At 59.0% G+C, this 26,984-nt stretch overlaps 1 protein-coding gene across 4 annotated transcripts in view; it reads right to left on the bottom strand.

The window, feature by feature from the left end:
• Positions 1-6,948: 6,948 nt before the first annotated feature.
• DIS3L2 (DIS3 like 3'-5' exoribonuclease 2) overlaps positions 6,949-26,984 on the bottom strand; it is a 378,320-nt gene continuing 358,284 nt past the window's right edge. For 2 of the 4 annotated variants that reach the window (XM_004262593.4, XM_033425294.2), the window contains 7 exons: positions 13,806-13,989; positions 13,047-13,133; positions 10,116-10,263; positions 9,611-9,741; positions 9,338-9,442; positions 8,038-8,139; positions 6,949-7,423 (listed from right to left, as the gene is read on the bottom strand). In XM_004262593.4, coding sequence (XP_004262641.1) covers positions 7,271-7,423; positions 8,038-8,139; positions 9,338-9,442; positions 9,611-9,741; positions 10,116-10,263; positions 13,047-13,133; positions 13,806-13,989 — 910 coding nt within the window. In that variant the 3' untranslated portion in view covers positions 6,949-7,270. Of the gene's footprint in view, positions 7,424-8,037; positions 8,204-9,337; positions 9,443-9,610; positions 9,742-10,115; positions 10,264-11,899; positions 12,044-13,046; positions 13,134-13,805; positions 13,990-26,984 lie in introns of those variants that run through there. The other 2 variants (XM_033425292.2, XM_033425295.2) reach the window with 2 other exon arrangements.

Here is a 26,984-nt window from a genome sequence, read left to right as displayed (position 1 = left end):
TCTTTTCCACACCTGACCTGCGCTGGGACACTCCCCAACACTCATGTGCAACTTTTTCCCAAGATGGATTCCAGCCCAGAGGCCTATGGGACGGCCTTGGCATCCCATATTATGGGGTGGTGCCCCCTCCTTTCTGCCCAAGGAGCGTTTCTGCGCGTGTGCAATGTCTCCCTTGCCCCAAGGATGGGAAATATATGACCTCTTGACCTTTACTCAAATAGGGTTTAGCCCCTCTCTGTTCCTGCCACAACTGTATCTCAAAGTGTCCACAGGAGACAAAGCAGGCTATTTACCCTGTTTCTGTTCTTATTTCTATTTCAAAGTGCAAACAGGAGGCTGGTTGTAAATATCTAACCTGGAGCCCACCTATCTCCTGTCTCAGGAAATGCAAACAGGAAGCTAGTTGCAAGTGTCCGGCCTGAAGCCCATCTTTTTCTCACCTCAAGAAATGTAAACAGGAGGCCATTTGTAAATGCCTAGCCTGGAGCCCATCTATCTCCTGCCTCAGTACAAGTAAGCTTGTGGCCATGGCAAACACTCATTAAGGTGATACACGAGGAATCCCCTGGTGGTCCAGGGGTTAGGACTTGGCACTTTCACTGCCGGGGCCCAGGTTTGATCCCTGGTCAGGGAACTAAGATCCCGCAAGCTATGTAGGGTGGGGGAAAAAAAAAGGTGATATATGAAAAGCTTTAGCTTTGAGAAATGTTGACTGAAAGAAATCGGTAGATTTTGGGCCTGGGCTCATTCAATTTCCACCACTTATTATGGGTATTCTCCGGTACCTAACCTCTTCAAGTCTTGATTCCTTCATCTGCAAAATGGGAAAAATAATAGTACCTGTGTCACAGGGCTGTTAGCATGGGGCCTGGTGCAGAGGCAATTCTGGAGGTGGGGTAGGGCTGAAACCCTAACCTTAAGGCAGGACTTAATATCCTTAAGGCATGTTTGCAAGCTGAGTGTTTGAAAGCCAAACAAATGGTCAAATATTAAAGCAGCTCATTTCCAGAAAACAAATATTTTACAGTATTTCCTAATCAAGGTCCGTGTAGACTGCTTCCCTCTGACCCATTCCAGCTACCAGGGGGGACATCCAGGCACTTCCCTTCCACAGGGGAACTTGGGTCAGGTACCTGGGGTGGGGAGAGGAAAGGGGGCCGCTCTACCACCAAGGCAAGAGACAGTCCAGCCCCCGCTCTCACACAGTTCCCGGGGAGGACTCTCAATGACTGTGGAGCCCCGTATGCAGTACTGAGCTCTGGCTCAGCCTGTCAGAGGCTGGGGTACACCAGAGCCCTGGGCAGAAGGGAGGCTCAGCCAGGCAGCTGGCAGAGGCCAGGCCTCTGCTCTGTCCTGGGGTGGTAGTATGGTAGTAGCTGTTGCATATGAAAGACAACTCCCAGGCCGAAAGGTGGTTTGGGCATCAATATGTAATGTGTGGAAATGAAAGCCTAAGAAAGTCAAGAGCTTCCCAGGGAATTCCCTGGTGGTCCAGTAGTTGGAATCCCTGGTCGAGGAACTAAGATCCCACAAGCTGCGAGGTGCAGCCAGAAAAAAAACAAAAAAGTCAAGAGCCTCCTGTAACTCAGGAGTGAAAATAATTTCACGTTTATTTTGTATCATAAGAACGAGGAGGACGATTTTATTCCAACAGTACCTTGTGTCGTTTGAAAATGTATTAAGGTAAAATGTGCTAAAGGAGAGTTTCTCTTTCATGTTCTATTTTGCACTTGTTGCTGTTGCTTTTTCAGTATTTGGCTGACGGCTTTCCAGAACTGAGCAAGGTACAATTTAAGAACGTTGAAGAATCAATGCAATTCATGAACCTGGTTAAGTAAGATAACTTTTTAAGGCACTGCCCTGGCGGTCCAGTGGTTAAGACTCAGCACTTCCACTTCAGGGGGCACAGGTATGATCCCTGGTCGGGAAACTAAGATCCCACATGCTGCATGGTGTGGCCAAATAAATAAATAAATAATAACTTTAAAAAGTGAAATATTTAAATGTATTTCCCCCCTAAAGTGGTTTCCTACATATTAAAAATCCCCAAACCACAAAAACCCATAAAAAGACAAGGTTCAAAGAGATTATCCTGCCATACTAAGTTATGTGCAGGTGCTGAAGACACCCTCCTCCATCTCCAGAGCCTTCTCTGTTGTGAAAGGCATCTTCCTCCTTCCATTCACCAGGCCTCAAATCTTTAATCTGCTTCAACACCTAACCCACACCCCCCAACTCCAAATAACCCTGGAATCCGGGATTCAGACCCAGGAACTCCTCCAGGAAGGGCCTGAGGCTCAGCTCTTCTGCGGAGCCGCCACAGCTGGGCCGGCAGCCTCACCTGCAGGCTGCTTCCTGCCTGGCTGGGACCTCACCCTGGACGCCCAAACCTGGGCTCAGACACAGAATAAACAAGGCCCCTTAGGGGCTCCACTGAGGCAACCGGGACTCGTCACCCCCAAGACTGTTACCCGAGTCTTTAAGTAAAAAACCTTAGGCAGCGTTTTAGCTGAGTGGGAATATCAGGTCGTGTCAGCAGGAATTTTATCTTAGTTGCTGGAATAATGGACTGTTTGATACACCCATTGCTGAGTGCACAAGAAGCCTTTTAAACCAATTGTAGATCCACTCCTGCTAAGCAAAAAGAAAGAGAAAAAGGGAAAAAAATTTTGTTTTTAGTTTTGATTTTTATCCAAGTTATACATTAATGTAGTTTAAAGTACCAAATAGATCCATAAGGTTTGTTACAATAAAACAAAACAGCAGGTTCCTGTCTCCCTCACTGCAGTTTCCCATCTCCGAGGCAACCATTTTCCCCCTCTTAGATTTTAATTTTGATATTTACCATTGTTTCTAAATCACATACTTCTTCATTTTTCAGCTATATTTATTGCTATATTCTTGTTGATATTCTGCATTTTATGGTTGTGTAATGAACCATCCCCAAACAAACTTAAACAACAATCCTTTCTTTGATCACAAACTTGCAATTTGGGCAGGGCTTGAAGGGAACACCTTGTGTTTACTCTGGGACACTTTAGTCGGGGTGGCTGGACAGGACAAGGGGCCAGAACAGGTAGGGTCCTTGAAACCAAGTCCCCCTAAAACTGAGTTCCGCTGCCGAGTTTATGATGAACGTCTCTATCCAAAACTTTATTCCCTTTCTCGTCCTGTCCCTGTTCCCCTCAGGATTGAGGAGGATCAAAGAAAAGGGGGAACTGAAACTGAGCAGGACCCACGAGGCCTTTCTGGGTACAAAAGCCCCGCTGTGTCCCCCATCTCTTGTTTGTAGGAATAAAGTCTTCTAGGCCTTCCCTGAGTTCCAAAGAACAGACACAAGTGGTTACTAATTAGAGAAGTGAGGGAATGCAGAAACAGAGGAAAGCCCTCCAGCAAGAAAAGTAAGAATAGCTTAGACAATAGAGTCACAGGACGTCTAGTTCCTTCTCAAGGATTATACATAACAATCTGACACAAATCTTTGAGGTGTTCTGCAGGAATGAAGACCCTCCCACCCAGGTGGAGGATGGTAACTACATACTGACCACAGGCACTTAGACCCCAGACTGGCTGGAACCAGAAGGTTGATGCTTAAGATTCCCGAAATAGCACCCGGACCACCAACCAATCAGAAGAAAGTCCACAATCTGCTCATGTACCTCCAAACCCTCACCCTATATTGCTGCCTTTAAAACCCCTTCCCTGAAAGCCATCAGGGAGCTTGGGTCTTTTGAGCATGAGTTGCCCTTTCTCCTTGGTTGGCACCTGAAAAACACTTTACCACAACCAATGTCAGTAGATGGGCTTTGCTGATTGCTGGGGGAGGGTCTCCAAGATCCCTTTGGTAACATCCTGAGGCTTCAGGAAGACTCCTATCTTGGTTGCAAAGGAAAGAAACCAAGTGTGAAGTAGCTTTAGGGGGAAGGGAATTGATGGAAAGGCTCCTCATGGTACGTGAACTACCACAAGGCAGAAAAGCCCACCACACGGAGGTGCCTCTGGGTCTCCTGGGCTGCGGGAAACCCGGTGCCTCCGAGGCGCTCCGTCTCCCTTCTCTGAGGCCGCTTCCCTTCCTCCTGGTGTACGCTGTTTCCTTCACGGTGACTTTCGGAAACATGAGCTTCTATGTCTTGCAGACTACCATCCTGGGGAGACAGTGACACCCTCTCCCAATTTTAGTTAGGATAGACCCCAGGAAAGAATGGGCCAGGTGCCCACCCCGGGTCCCATCAGAGATGTCGTGGTACAGAATGGTGGCTCCTGGGGACCCACGCAGGTGGGAGGGATGGGCTAGAAGCTGGGGAGCAGGTCCCATAAAGAGACAGGGCCCCTGGGAAAACAACCCCAGAGGCCCTTTGGCCCCGTTCACCGACCAAGCCCACTCCTGCCTTGGGGCCGTGCCCACAAGTAGCCCCGGGCGGTTCCTGGACGTCTCTGCCACCTACGCCCCCTCCTCAGCACTGCTCTTCCCCCGCTGCCATCAACACCGTCCCCACCACCCGCCACACTAGAAAGGCGACTTCCCCTCCTGACCATAAGCTCCCAGAGGACACGGCACATCAAAGGCACTCACTGCTGTTGATAAATGAGTGAAGGACAAAGGTCATATCGCCTCACGGCCCTGATGAGAAGCCTCCCGGGGCTCTGATGGCCCACAGCACACAGGGCGCGCTCTCTGGCTGCCATAAGGGTCAGTGGGGATCTACCCCGTTCCTACCTCGCCAGCACCTCCCTGCCCGTCCTCTGGGCACCCTCTGATCCTAGTGACCTCCACCCTTCACGGCTCATGTCAGGGATCTCCGAACCTCAGTTTCTTCGCCCACGTGGGCCGGCTGCGCGCACTTTCTTCTTCTGAGCACCCACCCTTCACGGCTGGGAACACACACCCCAGCCTCTGAACTTCGCTAGAACCTTGTCCTGCAGTGACATCATTTGCATCTACGTCTCCCTCCCCCATGGCGACCGGAGGCGGCTCCTTGAGGACACGTGCAGGTGCTCTGGGACAGCTGGAGGAACTACCACGGCTTCCTTTTTGACGAGATTTGGGTCTCATCACCCCCTTTATCAACAGTCCCGAGCGAGGGGCCATAGGGGGCTGTCTCCCTCATTGGACCATGGACGTGTGCAGGCCAGTGCCCTGCGCGTGGGTGGTGTCAAGGACACCTGCTGAGTGAGTAGATGCAGATGAAGGACGCAGCTGACGTTGTGGGGTAGAGCGCTGGGCCATTTGCTCTGAGCCCACAGGCAGGGCGTTTGGGGGAGGGCAAATGCCTGAACCCTGGACCTGGCTGGGCAGAGTCTGGCTGTGTCACTTTGGCCAGAGACCTACCTCCTTTCTGGGTGCAGTTCCTCCTTCTGTCAAATGGGGTGGAGGTGCCGGGGCTGCTATGCGTCCCCCAGCTCTAGGGCCATCAGGGCGAGGCCAGCCTCTGCTTCCCCAGCAAGTCCAGGCAGCAACGGTCTTCCCTGCTGACCAAGCTGGCTACGATTTACCACAGTCTGGGGCGCTGGGGCCGTGAGGAAGGGTGTCCAGCCTGCGTCCATGCTGCCCGAGAGAGGGCCCAGCACGCTGGCCCAACACCATCCTGAGGGCGCCCCTCCGCGGGGCTCTGCTCTGCCCTCAGCTCCCAGGCTCCACGGGAGGCCCTGGGGGACAGCGCGAGGAGAGAGGGGCTCTGCTCCTCCAGGGGCGGGCAGGTAAGAGGATGAGGGCAGGGCCGGGATGCCTGGCTGCCCAGGCTGCAGAAGCACCCAGAAACCTCTTCATCCAAATACCAAACCACTGGACCCTCACCATTTCCCTTCCAGATAGCTGGTTCTAGAAGGCTCTGGGGCAGGAGCAGAGAGGGAACGGTGGCCTCTGGGATGTCTTGGGGGTGGCAGGATGGACAGACCGAAAGCTGGTCAAGGTGCTGGAAGAGGAGAGAAGGGAACTCAGGGCGGGCACAGTGATGTCTCTTTTGTCCCCCTCTGGCACCCGGCCCAGTGCTGGGGGGATGTGAGCCACGGCCGGCCGGTGGCCGAGACCAAGGCAGCCAGGCCCCGTCACCACTCCAGCCATGGCGAAGCCCTCTTACAAGGTGCTCCACTGAAGTTTCCTTTGAAGAAAATTCACTGAAATCAGATCAAGTGAGCTTGTTAATACCAACACCCCAGGAATCAGCCTGGTGGAACTGGGACCTTGGTCCCCATGGGGTTTTAACCCTAGTTTCTGGCGGCTCCTGGGGAAGCCAACCTGTGTTTCTCTAGTCTGCTGGGGAAACTAGAAGCACAGGCTTAGGTCAAACCAGCCGGGGAGAGAGCCGAGTGCGATGGCCTCCCACCTCTGCCCCTGGGTCCCCAAGGATCACTTGGTGCTCAGGCAGATAGCAGGCAGTCGACTGGGCCAGGCCAGGGCCACCAGGAGCACACCTGCCCCTCTCTGGTCAGGAAGGCCGGTCTGGGGGCCCCTCCCCTCGGGCAGGGCCAGGCCTCGCTCTGCCCCCAGGTTCCCTTGCTGCTGCCAGGGCACAGGATCGGGACAGGAGATGCTGGGGTGCTGGCCCCCACTAAGGAAGGTGGACAGGGCCACCCAGAGCTCCGGCCTTGTAAGTGGGGGTGGGCGGCACAGGGCCCAAGCCCCCGTCCTGGGGCCACGGGGGGCGGCAGCCGGCAGAGAGGAAGTGCTGGGGTGGGGATGGACACAGCTACATGCGGCGTGGTGACGGGTGAGCCTGCCGCCTTGCATACTAATTCCGTTTCTAATCAGCCAGAATGAGGCGCTGGCATCAATCTGCCACGCGGCCAGCTCTGTGAATCATCCTGGAACTGCCGGAAAGGCTCCCAAGGGTGGTAACCCCAGCTCAGCTGTGACGGGTGGAGCCCGGGCCAGGTCCCCCGTCCTGGGTCCAAGGGGCACCCCACTACCCTGGCCACCCCGGTGCCCCACACACCAGGCAGCACTCACACTTGAGTTTATTCCATGACTCTGATTTACTGAAAACCCCTGGTTTTCTGGGCACGGGAGGGCAGTGGGTAACCTGGCAGAAGGGGCGCTGGCCTCCCAGGAGGACCAGGTCTAGCTCTGCGCTGCTGAGCACCGGCCAGCCCGCAGCCTTCCATCCAACCCCACCCTCCCCCTCCAGTTTGAAAACCAAGCTGCAAAAATAAAATAGAATGAAAAAATAAAAACAAAACCCTGAGTTGTTAAAAACCAAATTAAGAATCCCCGTTGGTGCCCGAAGTTCCTATTCCTAACGGGAGTGGGGGAGGGGTGGGCCGGCTGGCGGCTTCAGTCCTGTTCCTCCGCGAGGTCCCCGCCGCCCTGCTTGTCCTGCCAGTCTAGGAGGCCCTCGGTGCCGGGTCGCTTCAGGATGGCGCTGTACTTGAGGGCCGTGGCCTCTGCCCGCAGCACCACCTCCACCAGGCTGAAGATGCTGACGACCTGAGGCAGAGCAGAGCCCAGCAGGGGACGCGGGTGCCGGTGAGGGGGCGGCCCAGGGGGCTGCCCACCCAGCCGGGCCCCGGGGCCCCTCGCTCTGCCTCCCTAGGCCTCCACTGGCTCATCTGTAAGCGGAGCTTGTTCAGGGCTGAGGCCGTGGGGTCCCGGTGCGAAGCAGAGGAGGCACGCGCTGCTGTGGGCAATGCCTGCTGGGGCCGCTCAGCGCCAGGGAGAAACCACTGGGGTCCGGGTCTGCTCTTTGAAGCGTGTCGTAGGTAAAAAGCTGTTTCCTTGGGTCGGAGGTCTACGGTGTTCATCAGATTCTCAAAAGGACACCCGAAGTTAAGGGCCCTGCTTTAGGGAGGTAGGCAGAGGCCGCTGCCTCTCCCCAGGGTGGGTGATTCCGGGGAAGGAAGGTGCTGCCAGGAGGCTAGGCCCAAGGAGTGGTGACAGGGAGCCGCTGCCGGCCTCGCTGGGTAGAGCCGGAAATCGCAGCCGGGAGCCCAGGAGGGGAGGCCCGGGGAGCGCGCCCAGGAGGCCGGAGGGGGCTCGCCAAGAGTGGGGTGGACGGGGACCCAGTGGCGCTCCGGAAAAGCTGCCCCACCCCCGGGTCTGACCTGCTGCGCCGGCCCCTGCTCCGCGTCCTCAGGCTCCCAGACGAGCGTGAGCTCCGGCTTCTTGCCCACCTTCTGGAAACGGTATGACTGCAGGGGCAGCGCCTGGGGGTGCACACACCTGCATCTCAGGACCCGGGCTCTAGGCGCCGCCTCTTAATCTCTGACCCTGCAAGGCCACCAGTGCTTGGAAGCAGCCCCTCGCCTTGGCCCGCCTCTGACTGGCCTCAAGGGAGCTCCCTGCCCTGCTGCCTGCCAGTGGCTGCTCGACCTTTGACGGGGGTGGCCCGCACCCTTGCCTCTGGCCTCGGGCCAGCTTCTGGGCGGCCTTGAGAGGCCACCTTCACGGAGGGGCCTTCACTGAGGGGGTCACCGGGGGCGCCACGTGTTATTCGGGGCAGGTGGTGGGTCTGTCCGGCCTCATCAGGGACCATCCCTGTAGGGTCGAGGTGGACCGGGCACCTGAGGCTGGAGGGCTGCCGCCCCTCCCGGCCCTGGGTCTGTTAGCACAGACTGAGGGCTGGGTTGTGAGCAGAGGCGATCTAGACCTGAACTCCATGCTGTTCAGTGAGCTTCAGGACGAGAGCCCGACTTGATTCCTGCTGACTCCATTCTGTCTCTCCTGCTCTAATCCACTTCATTCATACCACGTTTATTGCATGCTATGTGCCGCGTTCTGCACTCCCCAAGGTCCTCTGGGTGTTGGGAAATTCAAAGCCAAGGTCAGGGGCCAGGTGGTGACTCACTAAGCACAAGGTCAGCTGGAACAGGTCCCTCAGGTGGCATTAGACTGGCACCAAGTACCCTTGGAAAGAACCTCGAATGAAGCAGCCCCCGGGGCAGGACCAGGGCAAGGGCTAGCCTCGTCCTGCTTCTCAGGGGACACAGCTTCCAGAGTGGCCACGGCCCATTCTCTCTGGTCTTTCCTTCCCCTATGTTCCTTTAAAAAACCTCCCAAAGCCTGCCTACCCCACTTCCTATACTGGTTATGGAGGGACCTGATCTCTGGTTGCTCAAGTCCTTGGGAAAGAGGCCTGACCCTTGGCCTGGATCCCTGATCCCAGGCAGGCGCGGCTGGCTGTCTCGGCAGGACCCATCGGGTGAGCGTGGTGCCAGCACAACCCGCAGCTGAGAGAGGGGCAAGGGCTGTTTCCCCAGATGCTGGGGAAACAGGGAGGAGACCCAGCAGTGGGAACAGGGACAGGCAGGTGGAAAGGGAATGTGCTAAGTGGACGCGGCTCGGTGCTCCCTCTGCCTGCTCAGAACACCCCTAACCTGGGCCCTGGCAGCCCCCAGTACTCACATTACAGTAGATGCGCTTCTGCACCCCGTAGCGCAGCACCAGCACGTCGAAGGCTTGGCTCAGGACGCCCATCACCATGGCTTCCGACTCCAGCGGGCCGCTCTCCTGCATGGCAGGGCTCCAGCCAAGGCTCGGCCAGGGGATGCAGTCTCCCCCCAGGGCCCACCCCAGCTACCAAAGGCCCCGGACCCCTGGAGCCCTCCCTGTGAACAGGTGCCCTGGCGGGCAGGTGGGGTGGAGGGAAGGGGAGGGACGACAGGCTGGCGGCCTCACCTTGACCAGGATGGCAAAGAACAGGCTGGTGCTCAGCTCCTGCACACGCTTGGATGCCATGCGGCGGTCATTGCAGTGGTCAGCCTGCTTCTGCAGGGCCTCGGGCTCCACATCTGGAAGCTCCCTGTAGCCTGGGCAGAGAGTGGTCGGGGGCCCACTGGCGGGTGCTGTGTGTGTGCCGTCCTTGGCAGGGCTCTGGGCAGCATGGTGCCCCTGGCCCGGGTCAGATGGGGCCTGGGAGCCCCGCGCAGAGCTGAGGCCTCCCTGATGCCCAGCTTGGGAGGGGCGAGAAAGGGGGGCTTGCCATGGTGAGGGCCCTCGAGCCCCTAGCACACGCTCACAGGGGAGGTTCTGGCACAGGCTCCCCTACTGCTTGGGCTGCCCACCCCTTGGGGCCTTCACAGTCATGGCAGTGTGGCCTCTGGCTGCCGGGCACCCACTCTGGGTGGGGGGAGTAGCCCTTAGCTGGGCCCAGGCTGGCACCGCCCCGTGCTGCACCCCTTACCCAGCGTGGCGGCCAGGAGGCGATGCACCAGGACGTCAGCGAAGCGGCGGATGGGCGAGGTGAAGTGCGTGTAGAGCGGCACATTGAGGGCGTAGTGGCGGAACTGCGCCTGGTCCTGCAGCACCCCCGAGCAGAAGTACAAGGCCATCTGGGGAGGTGGGGCGGACCTCAGAGCCTGGCCAGGCTGGGTGCGCGCTGGGTGTGCTCCGCGAGCCGGGGAGACTCAGAGCCTCACGAGGGGCAGTCTTGGGGGCGTGGACCCACCTGCCAAGCTGCGGGCAGCTGAGCAAAGCCGGGCAGGCCCGAGGACGTCAGGGGCTGTTCTGTGTGAGGGAACCCCTGGGGCTGCCATGAGACTGGGTGGAGCCGTGGGTGCCCTTGCCCCTCTCCTGCTGAAGGCAAGGGCAGGTCTTGCCCAGAGTCCCTCTGCCAATGACCGGAAGTGGAGTGGGCCAGGGGGAGAGGCTGTGTGTTTCTTGCTGGGAACCCTTAAGATGCTGAAGGGACTCCTCCCTCAGAGCCCTGGGGGACCTGCCACCAAAGCCCTCGGGGAGGGGAGGGGAGGGGAAGGGAGACCCTGTGCTGAAGTCAGAGGACAGCGGCGGGGTGGGGGGGGAGGCTGGAACTCATCCTCCTCCACAGCCGGTCACTGCTGAGTCTTAACGGCTGTTACTGCCAGGAACCAGGAGGAGGGATCGTTTCTGGCTGGCCCCCTCCCCAGGACAGGGCTGGGGGAGCTACACTGAAGTGGGGAGCAGGAGAGAAAGCCCGTGGGCCTGCCGGACCGGGGGCTGCAGGACTTCGCCAGGACACAAAGCCCAACACCACCATGTGGCCAGAGCGGGAGGTAGGAGAGAAGGTCCAGGATGCCCTCCACCCAGAGCAAAACGGGCGCCTGGCTCTTCCTCTCTGGCCCTGGTCCAGTCTTTGGTCTTAGCCGACCTCCTGCCCTCTAGTCCTCATCCCTGCCCTGCTGAAGGCCACGCCTGCACCCCAGCACCTCTGTGCCCCCAATACTCCACCTCCCACCAGCCAAGGGAGGCAGTGGTTGGCCAGTCTCCCAGTCTCAGCCCTTCCTGCCCCTGACAACCTGTCCTGGGACCGAGACCCAGAGCTCTGAGTTCAAAAGGCCCTCCTGCAGGGCAGGAGTTAGGACTGTGGCCCAAAGAGAGACGCTGAGCTTCTCTAGGGGCCCAGCAAACAGCCTGGCCCGCGCCGTGCAGCTGTGCTGAGAGCCTTGGCCACGGGCCCTGAAGCCGCTTGCCCTGCGCTCCCCGAGTTCTCAGGGCTGGGGATCCAGGACCCGCGGCTGCCTGGGAGCAAGTGACCAGGTTCCTCTGCCAGGGCCAAAGTCACACCCTCGTGTGCTCGCTCGTTCCCTCCCTTGCCGCTTGCTCACCCTCACACCCTCCCGTGTGTTCGCACAAATGGACAGCCGGCTCCGGTTACTCTGTGCGTGACGGCCTTGGAATCCAGGACGCAGCTGGCGGTGCCCTGCTCGGCTACCCAACTCTGCTTCCCTTCCAGCTCCCACTGGGCCCTGGGTTACAACTCGGGTAAGTCACTGGGGGAGGGAGCAGCCTCCACTGTGAGCCATGTTTGGACCTTGTTCTCAGAAGTGGCCCAGTTCCCCAGATGAGCTGGGCTGAGGAGGGCAGAGGGCCCCGGCTCCCTTCCTGGGTGGCGAAGGTGCCTCTGGGCAGCGTGGGATGGGTGAGGGCCCAGAACTGGGACACAGACAGGGAACCAGGCACCACGGTCACTCTGGTCACTCCCTCACATCAGATCCGCAGGCAAAGGCTGGCCTCTGAGGTTGCTGGCAGGCAAGGCCAGGAGAAGCCGGGTCTTTTTCAGGCTCTGGGTGACTGGGCTCCTTTCCTTGGACCTCCGGGGCTGGGTTGGCCTTAGAGGTGGATGGCTTCCAGAGGCTGAGGGCAGGGAACAGCAGCTTCGTCGGGCCTGTATGTGGTGTCAAGCCCAGTGGCCAGAGACACACGCCCCCCCTCTCCATGGGGGGTGCTTTACAGTGCTTGGTGCGGGACAGACATCGGTGACTGGGGGCAGGGTAACGGCCGCCAGACCCAGATGGACCTGACGGTCCCATTCCTGGCAGAGCTGTGAGGTCTCAGAAAACAAGTCGGTTGCGACCAGCTGAGACGATCTTGTTCTTGGGAAACAGACTGAATCTGCCCAGTGACCGAGCCCCTGAACGATGGTCTATCACTGCTCCCAGGCCGGGCCGCGGCCCACCGCTGGACCCATTAGCACCCACAGCTCCCGCCGACCTGACAGTCCACGGGGGCGGCTGCTTCCCAAGATGCTCAGCCCCACAGGGGCTGGAGCACGGCCTCGGACAGCTGCGACTGGCTGCCAGGAGCAAGCCCACCGTCTGCCTCCCAGGCGGCCGGCCTGTCCTCTAGCTGCAGACACAGCCTCACGGCCTCAATTCCCCCTCTCCCGACCGGTTGCGACAGGGAGATTTCTCTGCCCGGGGCCCACAAGCCTCAGTGGGGGCTAAGGACCGGCCCCTGCGCAGGCTGCTCCGGGAGACCAACGTTCTCTTTCCCCTCCAGGGTCCCCACCTGACCATGAGTTGCTGACCAGGCCCCATTCCCTTGCCCGAGCTGGTCTGGTGTGTGGGGTCCGGGCCCTGGCGTGGCTCCCCACCTGCCGCCAGGAAACAGAGCCCCAGAGGCCATGCAGGGGGGCAGGGGGGCAGCAGAGCAGCGGGGCTTGAAATGTCTCCTCTAACTGAGCCCACAGGCAAGTCTGGGCAGGAGGCAGCAGGCCAAGCTCAGGAGCCCAGGGACTTCCTGTGCTGGGTGTTGCCGGGGGGCACCCTCCCCAAACCTCCCCTAAGGTTCTCCGAGCCCGCGGAGGCATGGGTGCTCCAAGGAGAAGGCGGAGGATGGAGGACTGGCCCTTCCTTACCTGCATGGGCCGGGAGCACATGTTGGTGAGCACCTCCTTCCGGGCCAGTGAGTACTTGTCATCTCCAAATGTCTCCATCAGACTTTTCTGGAAGGAACCCATGTGATACGCAGTCAGGCTTGGGGAGAGACTCTGGGGCCCCATCACCCACTGATCATCTGGCACTGGGGAGGAAAGGTCAGCCGAGGGGCCCAGCCCTGTTCAGATGGCCATGGGTGGGGTGCAGGGGGGCCGGCAGCCCCCAGACTGTGTCCCACACTGGGTCTGCCTCGAGGGTCCTGGCTTGAGGTCAGTCCTTCCATGTCCAGCTGGCTGGCCTGGGCGGGCTGGTTTACCCCAGGCCTGGAGCACAGATGGGGACAGTCTCCCTCCTGTGCGGTGCGAGCCGAGGCCATGGATTCCTGAGCCCCATGCTGCTCAGTTCCAGGTGGGGAGCATCTGATACCCCTTCCCGTGAAAAACAGCCTCTGGCTTCCAATAATCCCAGCCGCTACGGAAGCCTCTGGGTCCGAGCCCGGCCCATCCCTGGCCACAGCTGAGCCCTGAGGGGACCCCCTCGGTCTCCCGGGCTCCCTCCCAGGCCCTGTGAGTTGCAGGCTTTGTCCCCAGGCCCTCCCCTCTCCCTTGGGGTGGGGGTGGGGATCTGGCTAAAGGGTAACGGACCCTGGTGGGATGCAGAGGCTGCTGAGCCTGGCTCCCAGGCCTTCTTCCTCCTTCCCTAAGCAGGGCCTCCCCGGCCCCTGTGCTCCCAGCACTCACATTGAGGGCCCCAGCAGAGCTGAAGTCCATGGGCAGCCCCATCTGGTCACAGAATTCCACCAGGTCGTTGAGCATCTTGGTCTGGGGTGGGGGGTGCCGCCGTAGCAGGGCTCGCTCGGGGAAGGCGCAGTGGATCTTGCGGGCCACAGCCATGTTGGCCAAGAGCATGAACTCTTCCACGAGCCTGCAGTGGGGAGGGACCGCAGGGGTCGTTCTTTCCTGCTTCTCTGCTGGCTGGCTCTCTTGCACCCTTGTGTCAGCTTCAAGCTGCCCCCCACCCCGGGCATCCAATCTACTTTGTTCCTGCAAGTTGCTTCCCCCTCATTCCTCGGCTCATGCCCCTCACGGCACTAACCAGTCTGTACTCTTCCCTGCTGATGTGTTAGCTCGTGCGCTGGGTCTCCTACTAGATGGGGATCCTGGACAGCAGGGATGGTGCCTGTCTTATTCCCCCCTGTAGCCCTGGTGCTTGGGACCTCACCTGACCCAGAGAAGGTGCTCAGTAAAGATCTCTGCTGAATGACTAACCTTCCCAGAACACTGCGGGGCACGTCCAGCTGTAAGAAAACGCTATGCCCGGGCAGGCCATGAGAAGCCAGAGGACTCTGCGCAGGCGCGCAGACCCAGGGCCCCCCGTTCCCAGGAGTACGTGGCTTCTTTTCCCCCCCGGAAAGATGAGTGTCTCTGAGGATGAACAGGAGAGTCACAGAGGGCAAGAGGAAAGTCGTGCGTTTTGGGACAAGACAAAGGCGTTGCTGAGGTGTTCAAACCACAGAGCCATCCTTCTAGGAGTCAACCCTCCAGGCCTGCTTCGCCCGAGTGTGATTAGGGTCCACGAGTGTGGATGGAGGTGGCTCCAGAGCAGGCCAAGAGTCACAGGGAGCAGCAGGGACTGACGGGGGAGGGCAGAGGTGCGCCAAAGCGCAGGAGCCAGGCAGAGGGGGACGCCGCATCTCCGCGCTGAGCTCAGCACACCCTCAGCCCCCCGACCTGGGGCAGGAAGCCCACGTGCTGCTGTCCCGCCCAGGGCGCCCGCAGAGGACAAGAGGATCAGGCACGTGTACGAGAGCTGAAGCCTCCAGGAAGGGGCGTGGGTGTGGGCTGGTGCCCTACGTGGGGAAAGCCTCCTCCCTTGGGGAGACTCTTGGGGCCTTGCCCAGCTTAGGGGAGCCTCTTCCCAGCCTGGAATCTGAAGCTCTAGGTTGTATGTCAAGCCCATGCTTCTCCCACAGAGGCAGGAGAGGTCAGGGAGGAAGCTCTGGCAGGCCTGGCAGCAGCTGGGGGCCCAAAATGAACGTCCCCTTCTGGAGGTGTGGGCAGTGCTTGGGGTTAGCCTCGTCCCCTCCCCAAGCTCTTGGGAAGGAACAGCCAGTGGGGGGACAAGAGCGTGAGTGGGCAGAGCCCCGCCTTCCCCAGGCTACGCCTCTACGCTGAGGGGTGACTCTGGTCTGCCGGGCTGTCGCCCAGAGCACATCTGTCTCCCTGCAAAGCCCACCTTGTGAGGAAGAAGGGCTGTGGAATGCCCCAGGGCAGGCACCACCAGGACCTGGCCTGGACCTCGGGAGGAGGCCCACGCATGGCCTGCACTCCTAGCTCCTCCTGTGTGGGCACCGTGGTGGGCCGACCCCCAGCCTACCACCCACCATGGGGAAGGGCTTGGGTGAAGGACTGCAAGGGTCAGGTCTCAGTGGCCCTTCCGCCATGCAGGAGGCCTGTGTGTTGAATGAGTTTCTTCATTCCCCGCTGGGTTGCAGCAACAGTCTTTTAAGCGGCCATCCTGCCTCCCACCCCAAAACCTGTCCTTGAGCACATCACTTCCTGCTAAAACCCCTCGAGTTCATGCGCTGGAACCCGACCACCAAACCTCCTGAGCGAGGCCTACATCCTCGCTCCAGCATGTTCCTGCTGTAGAACCCTGCACAAGTTACCGACCTTTTCTGTTCTATTTTCTTGAACGTAGAACAGGGATAATAATAGCACGTGCTTCACAGAGTGGTTGTGCAAACCAACAGGAGTAAAACATGTTTCAAGGGCAGACCCTGTGCCTGGCGTGACGTCAGCCTCAAGACACGGGAGGTGCTGGGAATTCCCTGGCGGTCCAGTGGTTAGGACTCCGCACTTTCACTGCCGATGGCTTCGGTTCAATCCCTGGTCCTTGGGGAGCTAAGATCCTGCAAGCCGCGTGGTGCCCTGTGATTTCCATCCCTGACATTTGTCACCCTCCTTTGACCTTTCCATGTCTTCCCTGAAGGGCATCTCCATCCCTCCTGGGCACTTACTGCCTGATTAGATACCTGGCAACAAGGGTCAGCCTGTCTAGGGCCACCTGTGTCACAGTCTAGCACCATTTGACTCTTCACATTTGGTTTTCATATTTAGATCTTGTCAACTCGAGAGGAGTCTCAAGTCCTGCTAGATTGATGTCTGACTTGATGTCTGCCTGCTGTTGGTCAGACCCTGCGGAACATCATCACGTAAACGCTTCAGATGCACAATTCAGCCATTCATTTGTTGCCTACTCAGCACACATGACTGTGCCGGGCGGTTCCAGACTTGTCTCCCCATGCAGTCCCAGAATCACTGTGGGCCGGGGGCACACAGGCTGCTCCTTGGAGCCCTGTGGTCTAGTTCAGCTTCAGGCTTGGGTGAGGAGGGAGCACCTGTAACCTTGGGGCTGACCCTGGGCTGCGTTTTGCAAGCGTGGCCAGCAGGGGACAGCATGGCCCCATAGGAGGGTTGTGTGAGCTCAGGCTAGGGCAGGGCAAGCAGCAGCGCAGGGCTGGAGGGGCGGGGGCTCCGGCCTGTGCCCCGCCCTCTCTAACCTCACCCCCACCCCTTGGGTCAAAGGAACTGAATGTTCAGGGAGCCTCCTAATGAGCTGTGCTCTAGCTCCTATTTCCTGCAGGGGCTCTCCCGCCTCAGGATCTCATATAAGGCGGAGAACCCAGGGAAGGGACAGCAGGGTGGAACTGATACCCGAAGCCCCAGGCAGTGATAACAGTCCTCCGTCAAGCTGCTTCTCCAGAGACCCCCAGTACGGTCCCACGAGTCACCTGAGGCTGGCGAGAGAAAAACAAGTGCGCTCCTGTTACCTTGAAAGTCTTGCGAAGCTTTGGTCGCAGGGGCTGACCTTGGACAGGCCCCTTCGTACCTCTGGGGGCTCCACATCCGTGAGTGTCTCAGCCCGCCCCTCAGGACAGGGGGCCGGAGTTAAGAGGGCAGCCTCCCTCCAAGACAGTTCAGAGATACAGCCCATGCCTCCCAGAAAAACATCAGTGTCACCTAACAGGAAGGTGGCACCGCAGTGAGCCCGATCCCTCGGTGCTGCCACAGCTCATTAATGTCCCAGGATAGCTGCAGGGACCGTCTCCCCACAACCTGTCCGCAAAGTCCTTCTTACACCCCCAGGTGGGGGGCGGGGCGGGGAGGAAGTGCAAGCCTGTGGGCGGGAGAAAGCAGAGCAGTGCCTGGAGCCCGAGCCCATCCAGCCCTGGGGTGCCTGGGAGGGTGCAGCAACGATGGCGCAGGTCCCCCCACGCAGCGTGGCAACAGGAAGGCCAAGGGAAAGGCAAGCGATCAGCAGCCAGATTGCAATGAGTTCAGGATTCACCGTCAGAAACGGGGCCGGGCATCCGGAAGGGGAGCCGGGCTGGCCAGTACTGGGGTGGGGGTAGGTGGGTGTCGCTGCTCTCATCTGGGCCAGCAAAGGGGCCCGCTCCTACGGGGCTTCACAGGTCCTCCTCACGGGTCAGTTCCCGGACGGGCCAGCAGGGGGCGCCCAGCATCTTCCTGCCGCAGGACCTGGGACGTGGCAGGAGCAGCTTAGAACCCAGCAACTTCTGGGCAGGAAGGAGCCTTACTTTATAAACTGCAGCCCTGCGGCCCAAGGTCCAGGGGTCTCTGGGCTCCCATTCAGTGTGTTTTTCCTTGGCCAAAGCCAGCTCTGGGGCTGAAGGTTTTGCTCAGTCAGGGAGAGTGAACAGTGCTCTGGGGGAAGGCAGGCTGATTAGAAGAGGCGCTCCCACAGCTGACCGGTCGGCAAGCACCCCTTCACCCTGATCTCCTGCCTCTGAGGGGCAGAGCTGCATGCCCAGGCCCGCAGCCAGAGCTCAGAGATGCTCCAAGCTGTCCTGGGTGGTTAGGATGTCCTCTGAGAGCAAACTGCACGTACCGACTGGGGTGTGAAACCCAAGCCAGGATGGAGCCCTGCACACTGCCCTGGCCTCAGACTTGCTCCCTGGTCTGGGTACCTGCCCTGATCATAACCCAGCCCCCGCCCCAGCGCGGCACAGGCATGAGCTCACTCCCCTCTGCAGGGGAGGGGGGCGGGCGCTGGATCTCAGCAACTGCCTGACAACTGCTCTAAATAGGGCTCAGGAATGGCCACCAGCCAGGATCACCTTCCAGAACCGCAAGCCAAATCCTCAGAGCCGGGGCCTTGGTCTCAGGCCTGGCATCTGCTGAGCATCTGGAGCTCAGTGCCACCAGGGGCCCCATGACCCTGCAGGGCTGGGCCGGCTCTGCTGTGACAGACAGATGAAGGTCTAGCCAGGGGGCCGTGCCAGGATGCAAGCTCGGCAGCACTAACTCCGCAGCACCCCACCTACCTGTGCTCTGGGCCTCCAGGTGCTGGAGGGAAGGCTTCTCATCCCAGGGAGGAGGTGAGCAAGCCTAGAGGCCTCAGAGTCCCTCACCTGCTACGGCAGATGGCAGGTAAAGACCACAGGCAAGCTACACACAAGTACACACGCTCCTCACGCAGCAGAGATGCCTTGTGTAGAATGGTATATGCCAGACTGTGTTAACGTTACTTACTTAACAAAAAAGTATAGATATATATGAAATGCTAGGGCCTTAATTCATGTGATTTTTTATTATAGAACAATCCTGTGCCTTTAAGATGCTAACATGCATCAGGATTTGGTGAGAAGGAGCTACTGGGATGCGGCGCTTACTGCTCACTGATGGTTGAAACTGTTTGTGTCACATCTTAAAGGATGATGTTTGGGAAAGGCCGCTCTACCTGACAGGGGTGAGGCAGTGGCTAAAAGAGAAATGGGCTAAAATGTCTGCCTCTTTGGAGGAAGGCTGCCCACCCTTGTCCATGAAGAAACTGGGTGTGTCTGTGGCCACAGGAGGCCCTCTGGTTGGGCGGCTGGGCGTGTCCTATGGTGAGGCGCATGCTCCTCACCTGTCCTGACTCCCCTCCTTCCCTGATGCAAGTGCACAGCCCGGGCAACTGGAGAGGAGGAGGTTAGTGGCTACCAGCTCAGCAGCTCGCCTTGAGTCCCAGCTCTACCACTCGTTAGCTGTGTGATTTCAGGTAAATTTCTTAACCTCTCTGAATCTCAATTTATTTACCTGAAAAAAATGGGCATACGATAGACAAGTGCCTGGTCTTAAATAAATATTACATTATTATTACGCATACTGCACAAGTGACTGGCCTGGGTGCCCCGACCCTAGGGTTTGGGCTGAATACAGCAAGGTCCTAGACGCTTCCCGCCATAATGCCACCACCTCGGTCCAGGCCTCCATCTCTTAGCAACTGGCGTCCCTATTTCTAGCCACTCCCTGCTGTTTCAGTCTTCACACCCAGAGAGATGCTTTCTCTCTCAAAGGCAAATCTGGATGGTCACGCCCCTCTCCTGCCTGAAGCCCTTCAGGGGCGACCACTGTCCTCAGGACAGTTCCACCTCCCGGTAAAACGAGGTTTTCCAGGCCACCTCTTGTCATGTGCTCGGGTCACCTCTCCCTTCTCGCTACCCCCCTAACCCTCACACTCCAGTCATATTGAATTCTTTTAAAAAATATATTTATTTATTTATTATTTATTTGGCTGCATAGGGCCTTAGCTGCAGCCCACAGGATCGTTTTCATTGCAGCCTGCGGGCTTCTCTCTAGTTGTGGCGTGTGGGCTCCTGAGCGCGCAGGTTTAGTTGCCCCACGGCATATGGGATCTTAGTTCCCCGACCAGGAATCAAACCTTCGTCCCCTGCATTGGAAGGCGGATTCTTAACCACTGGACCACCAGGGAAGTCCCCATATTGAATTCTTGGGGCTCTTTCTTGCTTCTGTCCATTTGCACTGCTGTTCCCTTAGCCTGGAATCCTACGCCATTCTCCCCCCATCTCTTTTTCTCAGATGTCCCTTCCTCTGGGGAGGCAGCATGAGGGGCCCACCTGGCTCCTATGTGCCTCCTGGGCGTCCCGTTCCTACCCCATCACAGCACTTAGCCCACACTGCTGTGATCACCCCTTTGATCGTAGGCTGTATCTCCCCTCCCCACCCAGTGCCGCCTACCCTGGGCCCAGTGCGAGGCCTGGCCCAGTGTAGATGCTCAATACATCTGTGCACGATGAAGGACTCCCAGGATGGTGCACACTCAGAAGTTGAAAGGGCTGGGTCCCTGCCCCAAAGCCCCTTTTCTGCGTGGGCACACAGCCCTCACACATATACTTCTGACCCCTAACACTTGCTGCTAGAGGTTGTTGAAAACATAAAGCTCTGCCTAGGAAGCTGACATCATTCCCAAGCACTGAGAAAGCAGCTACAGCCTTCCCCTGTTCTTTGCCCATCCCCCGAGTCTACAGAGCACCTGTCCCCACTCACAGCAAGCTGGTGGCACTTGTCATTTTACCCAGCCCCCCTCCAGCCATTCGTTGGTTTGTTCACTTACTTAGCCTGAAACCTTTTCGGAGCTGCTGCTGTGGGTGGGTGCAGGGAGAGAGGGAAGAGACAAGCACCTGCGACAGAGGGCAGGCGACAGCCTAGGTGTGACCCATTAAATCCTCCTGCAGCCTGGGAGGTGCTTCCACCCCTTTCTAATGTGTGGGGAAGCTTAAGGTGCAGAAAGGAAAGGTGATCAGGCCCAAGTCCTGCACCTCGTAACCAGCAGCTGGTTCGCCACCAGTTTGTGTGACCTCGACACCCTGCTGCCACCAGGAAGCCTTGGTCTGCCCTCCAGGAGCCCCCAGCCTCGTGGTGGGGGGATACACCCACAAATCTAAGACCAATTTCAGGAGACGGCCAAGAGGAGGGAAACACTTCACATGAAAGGGATAAAAGAGCAAAGGTGTGGACGAGGGAAAAACATGCATCAGCCACATTCGGAAAATTAGGAATCAAGGGAAGAGGGAGGAGGGCTACGAGGCGAGGGCGGGACGGGCCTCCGGGGCCTGGGGAGCCAGACTCCAGGATGTGGGCTGCGCGGGGGAGCTGGGGGAGGCTGCTGAATGAGGGCGGCCGTGAAAGGGAAGCACACGGTGGCAGTGGGGCACAGGGACCAGAGGCCCTGCGCAGTCGGGGGGTAGCTGACGAATCTGAGGGCTTGCAGGCCGCAGCCAGAGGCAGCAAGAAAGGCCAGGGCAGGCCCGAGTTCGGAGCTGCACGCCAAGGTGAGGCTCTGGGAGCGGAGGGGAGGGACCTCAGAGGGTGACGAGGTGGCCCAGAAGCCCACATGGCCTAAGAGGGAGCCAGCTCCAGCTGGGCAGCTGTGCCCCGTGCAGACCCTGAGCTGAGGAGGGGGCCTTGGAGAGGCCACTGGACTCGGCAAGGAGGAGCCTGTGGCCACAGCCCTGAGGGTGCGGAAGTTGGTTCCGAAGACCAAAGATTCAAGGGTGAGGGAGGTGGTCCAGTGGGGACTCCTCTCAATACGTTTGTTGGTGAAAGAAGTAATAGTTTGAAGAGAGGGTGAGAAGGGCCTCTGTACTGTTTTCTGATTGCTGTTTTAAGTTTCCAAAAGATCTGACTATGTTTTCAGAGGCAAAGGAGCTAATGGGAAAGAACCTGGGGGTCAGTACCAGACCAACCAACCGTCCGGCAGGAAGTGGCTACCCAGGGAAGAGGCTATGTATCCTCGCAGCTGTGAGCTCCCAGCAGGGGAGGCTGGCCCAAGAGGTTGGGTGGAGAGGAGGAGGCTTGTCTGGGCCTCCCTCTGCTGAAGAAGGACCCCAGGGGAGACCGCGTGTGACGAGCACGCAGGTAACCGCGGAGCATCACCCGAGGCCCTGTCCCTAAAACTGTCTTCTCAAGTCCACTGGGCACAGGAGAGAAGAGAAGGGCCCATACCCGTCAGGTCAAGAGAGGCCCCTTGAATACAGCCTAGGGACAGGGCAGCCTCCGTGCGCCGACCCACAGTCGGGGCAGGCACAGTCCAGACTGAGGTCAGCGCTGGGCTGGCCAAGCCAAGCGGGCTACGCTGCGCTCCCACAGAACTCCCAGAGACGACGGGGAGGCTGGCACCGGCCGCGGGGTCTCGGCCCCGCGTGGTGCCGACGGGCAGGGCCCCGGCCCTCGGCCTCTCCACTCCTCTGCACCTACACTCTCAACCCTGCCTGGCCAGAGTGGCTCAGCCTCCAAGGATGTTCCGTCTCCAGATCCATTTTACCAGGCTAACCAGACGAGAAACTCACTCAGCCTTTCCATACCCAGAACACTCAGAACGTGGCTTCGGAAGTGACTGGGGAGCCGGGCAGCCAGGGCAGAGTGGCACGGCTGCTGCCCAAACCTGCAAATGCATCCATTTTCAAAGATCAAAACCAACTGAGAGACTCAGAACAGCCTCTTCTGCCCTCAGCCACCAGGGCACTCCTCACAACTCTGCGGGAACCTCCTGCAAATGGAATTAGGCCGCTTACAGAGATTGTTCAATTAGCTCTCGGTGAGAACTGCTAACTTGGAAATGTGAGAAGAACTGCTCCCAGCCAGTTGCAAGTTCATTTCTTCTGGAGACTAAATTTTCCCCACTGGGGCACATCCTCAGTGTGGGCCAGGAGCCCTTGGGCTTCGCATTGGCTGTGAAGGCAGCCGCTAGGCCTCTCACAAGGGCTGTGCGCCTGGGCGTGGCCCCTTCTCTGCAGCTGGGCGGGAGCGGAGGCACTGGCCACCCTCAAGGGGCCCTCCGCTGCTCTCCCCACAGCCCCTAATTGAGTGTAGTGTGGTGGAAAATGCAAGGGCCCAGGAGCCGGTGAGATGGGAAGTCAGCGGCCGGATGAGCGCTAAAGTGGAAGCTGCTGGGGATGGGAAGGGAGCACAGTGCAGCTCTCTCCCAGGCCAGGGTGGAGCTGGTAGCCCGGAGCCGGAAAGGGGCGGCCTGGAGGGAGGGAGCCGCAGGCAGTCTCCCGGGTGGGTGGGTAGGTTGGGGGAGCACCAAAGGAAATGCAGCAGACTGACGGAAGGGCGCCCATCCACAGCCGGCGGGCACCCCGCTGCAGGCCCGAGTGGAGGGTGCTCCGGCCGCCGCTCGGGCCTCGCGCTGACCCCTCTCCTCCTGGGCTCACTGCAACCTGCTGAGCGTTTTGGACATTCCCATGAAACCACAGGGAAATGAATGGGGCTGAGTTCACAGGCGTGGAAAACCCCAGAGGAGAAGGCCTCTGGAGCCAGACATAACAGGACCTGCGGGTGAAGCCGGAGCCAGGTTTCCTCTTCTGGGAGGCTGAATCCACTCCAGGGCCTTTCTATAGGTTCAGCGGGCGGGGCCCAGCTGCAGTGAGGAGGCACGTTTCAGCCGCTTGTTTTTCTACCTCAAAGGACGTCTCCAGAGGCTCCAGTTCAGAGCGGCCCTCGGGCCCTGCCAAAGGGAGGCCCAGTAGCTGCGGTAGGGAGGGGGGAGGGAGCCGGGCTGACAGGCAGAAAGCCCTTTGTCAGCGTCAAGAAGCGAGAGAAGCCTCGCTCCCTTCCCAAGGTTCAGGGCTCTGCTCTCTGAGGCACCGGGCAGACCTGCGCTCGTGGCAGAAAACTCCCCCTAAGCAGAACCAGGTCGCAGTTTGTGCCGTGTGCCCTTGAAGAGCTGGGTAATTAGTGCTTGCTAGCTCCACCACAGTGTTGACACACATGCCTTTCTCCACCTCTAGCTGCTGTCCAACTGGAGTTAGAACCGCTGACCAGAGGAGGTACGGCCAAGACGTGCAGAAGCCCCGGCACCTCTGGGCGCCGCTGTGGTGCCCTCAGTGGCTCATCTGCCCTAGGTGGACTCCCTGGCTGGCGTCCCTTTCAGGCCCCAGCCCCAAAGCGGGGGCCAGTTCGGCAGCCCTGGATAATGGACAGAGACCGGGCAAGCGCAGTGGGGGCTGGCACGGTGGGTCACCACTGACGTTGGGAGAGAGCAATTGTGATTTAGAAACTAGGCTTTAGGTACGAGAATATTCGAGAGATAAGGGTGTTGTGGAACGCACAGGTTCTCTCTCTCTCTCTCTCTCTCTCTCCATCCCTCTCTCTCTCTCTCTCTCTCACACACACACACACACACACACTACAAAAGGCAGCTAGATGAGAGAGGACGAGACGCGTGTCCTTGGGAACTCAAGCTCCTTTGCTTTTGCACCTTAGAGCATGTTTCGCTCACCTCCAAGACAGTCTTGGCCTCACTGCCGCTGGGGAGCAGCTCTCCTTGGGCAGGGCCGCCACCCCAGCTGTACGACCACTAAAGGCTGCAGGGAAATAGGAACCACTGCTGGTCTCAGGCTGGGCACGTGATTTCATCAAATCCTCACAAAACCTTGCACGGCAAGGGGCGTGTCAGGCCTAATCTGCCACAGGGAAACCGAGTGTCTGAAAGGCCAAGGATGGTGACCATGTAGATTACAGAGCCAGTGTGTGGCAGGGCCGTGGTCTGGAGACTGGGCTTTCTGACTCTGAAGTCTGTCCTCTACCCCTAACTTGTGATGAGAGGGGCTGCCAGGCCTACCTGGTGCAAGTGGAGGAAAGGGTAATGTGTCCAGGAGAAAAGCGGTTTCTGGAATGGGTAGAATGGGAATCCGAGTTCTTTAGGTCAGTAGTGGCCCCTCTGCCGTAAAGAGGGAATCTGCGTTTCCACGTTCTCCCCCCACCATGCCCCGGCACAGCAACTCCACCTCCAGCAAGCTCTGCAGGATTCTGCATTTCTGTGGGAGGCCCAGAGTTCCACTGGGGGTGGGGGTGGGGGGGGTTGTCCAGGGCACACGTGCGATCGGGGCCTGCAGCACTAGGGGGGCCCCGGGGAGGCTGCAGCAATGAGCAGGAGGAGTGGGGCCCCAGCCCCGACACACTGACCTCCTGCGGGCACCTGCGCCGACGCCACCGGGAAGAGATGGGCCAAGTGGAAGGCGCAGGCAGGACGCACACTGGCAGGGGGACCTGGCTGTGAAACCACCCTAGGAAACTGCCTGGGCAGACTGGGCAAGTGTTTCCGGTCACTACAAAGGCCCCTGTGGGGCTCCTCGTAACCCTGACACGCCCTTTTTGGCTTTGTGAAAAAGGTCCAAGAGTGGGCTACAGTTCTAGCCACACACGTGGGTGGGATCGGCTTCCTTGAAGACAACATGTCTTGTAAAATCTTTTGGGAAATGTCAGTCCTTCCTTCTCCCCCTGGACCCAAGGCAGACCTGCCGGTCATCGCTGAAGACGAGTCTTCAGTGCTCGAGGCCCTGGGGCTGGGCTGCGGGTCCCAGCGAGGGTTTTCCGACTCTCCATGCTCCGCAGCCCTCTGCTCTGTTCGGCCCAGACAGAGACCAAGAACTGCACTGTCAAATACTTTCTCGATTACGCCCCCAGCTCCCAGCTGACACAAATCCTACTCTCTCATGCTGCAGCCGTGTTCTGGCTTCTGCTCACCTGGGTCTCCACTCACCTGCACCTGCGATGCCTTTGCTGTCCCAGGCCGCCCTCCAGCCCCACCCCCGACTCTTTATGGGCCACCAATCCCACCTGTGCCCCACCAACCTGGCTCTGGCTGGCTCAGCCAGCTCCATTTACCTTGATTCCCAGGGCCTGGAACAGTATCTGGCATTCAGCAGGCACTCCTAAGTATGTTTTTTATCTGCAATGTTTTGCTTGGTTCATGCAAGACCAATTCCCAACATTTCTATGGTGCTTTACGTTGTCTGCACGTATGGTAGCCATGTGACCCTCATTACAACTGCGGGAGACGGAGAGAGAGAGGATCCTGCCGCCTCCATTGCACAGAGGAGGAGATGGGCCTGGGGGTGCAGCCCCTGTCCACCTCGCTGTGGAGTGGGGAGCTGGCCCGAGTCTGGCCCGGTGAGCAGATGCCTTTGGGGGTCTCAGGTGCTTGGCCACTGTTGGCCCTTCTGAGTCTCACAACAAGTCTTAGACCCCTCATTGTTCATACGAGCAAAGGGAGGCTCTGAGAGGTCATGTGACTCCCCTAAGCTTACAGAGCGAGGACACCGGGGGCCCCATCCACTGCTCTTCCTCAGGTGATCCTGTGCCGCCTGCCTTAAGCTTTCTAAGGATTGGACAGCAGGGTCTCCTTAGCAGCACCCAACCAAGGGCTCTGCTGACAGCGGGGGGTCAACACAGGGCCTGCCCTGAGGCCACGCTGGCACCTGGGGGACGGGCACCCGTGGTGGTCTGCTGTGTCACTACCGCCCTTCCTTCCTGTCAAGGGCACCTCCCGCCCTCAGCAAGGGTTGCAGCAGCAGAGGAGCCGAGGTCACTCATCTCGACCTAGCTTGCCACCTGCCCAGCAAACCTCAGAGGGACAGCGCCCTTCCCCAAGGCTCCCTGCCCCCACGTCTGAGGCTGGCCGTACAGGGCCTGCAAACACGCAAGCCCACCTCCGGGCCTGGCCGGGCTGGGACATTCTGTAACCCTGGAGGTCTTATGTTTAGCCCTCGGTTTACCTCTGCCTGTCTCCGGCTCGGCGGACAAGAGGACAGCAATAGGACTTACCCCTACACCGCCAGCTCCCCATGTGAACGCTTCCTCCCATCTGCCTTTGGGGCTCTGGCCTTCTTCTGTGTCTCGGTGTTGCCCCTGGGATGAGCACAGGGGCTGAGCACATTTGCTTTTACTGCTCTAGTTCTCCTGTCGCCGGCTAAAGACTTGAAGGTTCTGCCTCTTTCATCTGTGGACCTCTTTCTGGCGAACGCTACTCAGTGGGTCAGAAGGGCGGGGAGAGTCGTCCTCGGGGCCATGGCCATCTCGACCCTTAGACATCTTGGTCTGGAAGCCTGCCCTAGGAGCTGCCGAGACACCTCGGCAAGCCTCACACAAGACTCTCTAGTCTGCCCCAAGAGGGTGTGTCCTCACTGAACTCTGAGCTGGGTAAAGAATTCTGGTCCTTTTTGTTTCCCCTGGTGAGTTCCATACTGTTAGAACTGCCCAGCCCCTGACAGTGTAAAGGGCCCTCAGAGGGGCTGGGCTAAGGGTGGGTTGGCTTCTTGCATCAAAGGC

Source organism: Orcinus orca, chromosome 7 (assembly GCF_937001465.1).
Source record: "Orcinus orca chromosome 7, mOrcOrc1.1, whole genome shotgun sequence".
NCBI classification, from domain to species: domain Eukaryota; kingdom Metazoa; phylum Chordata; class Mammalia; order Artiodactyla; family Delphinidae; genus Orcinus; species Orcinus orca.
This window is presented reverse-complemented; position numbering and strand designations above follow the sequence as displayed.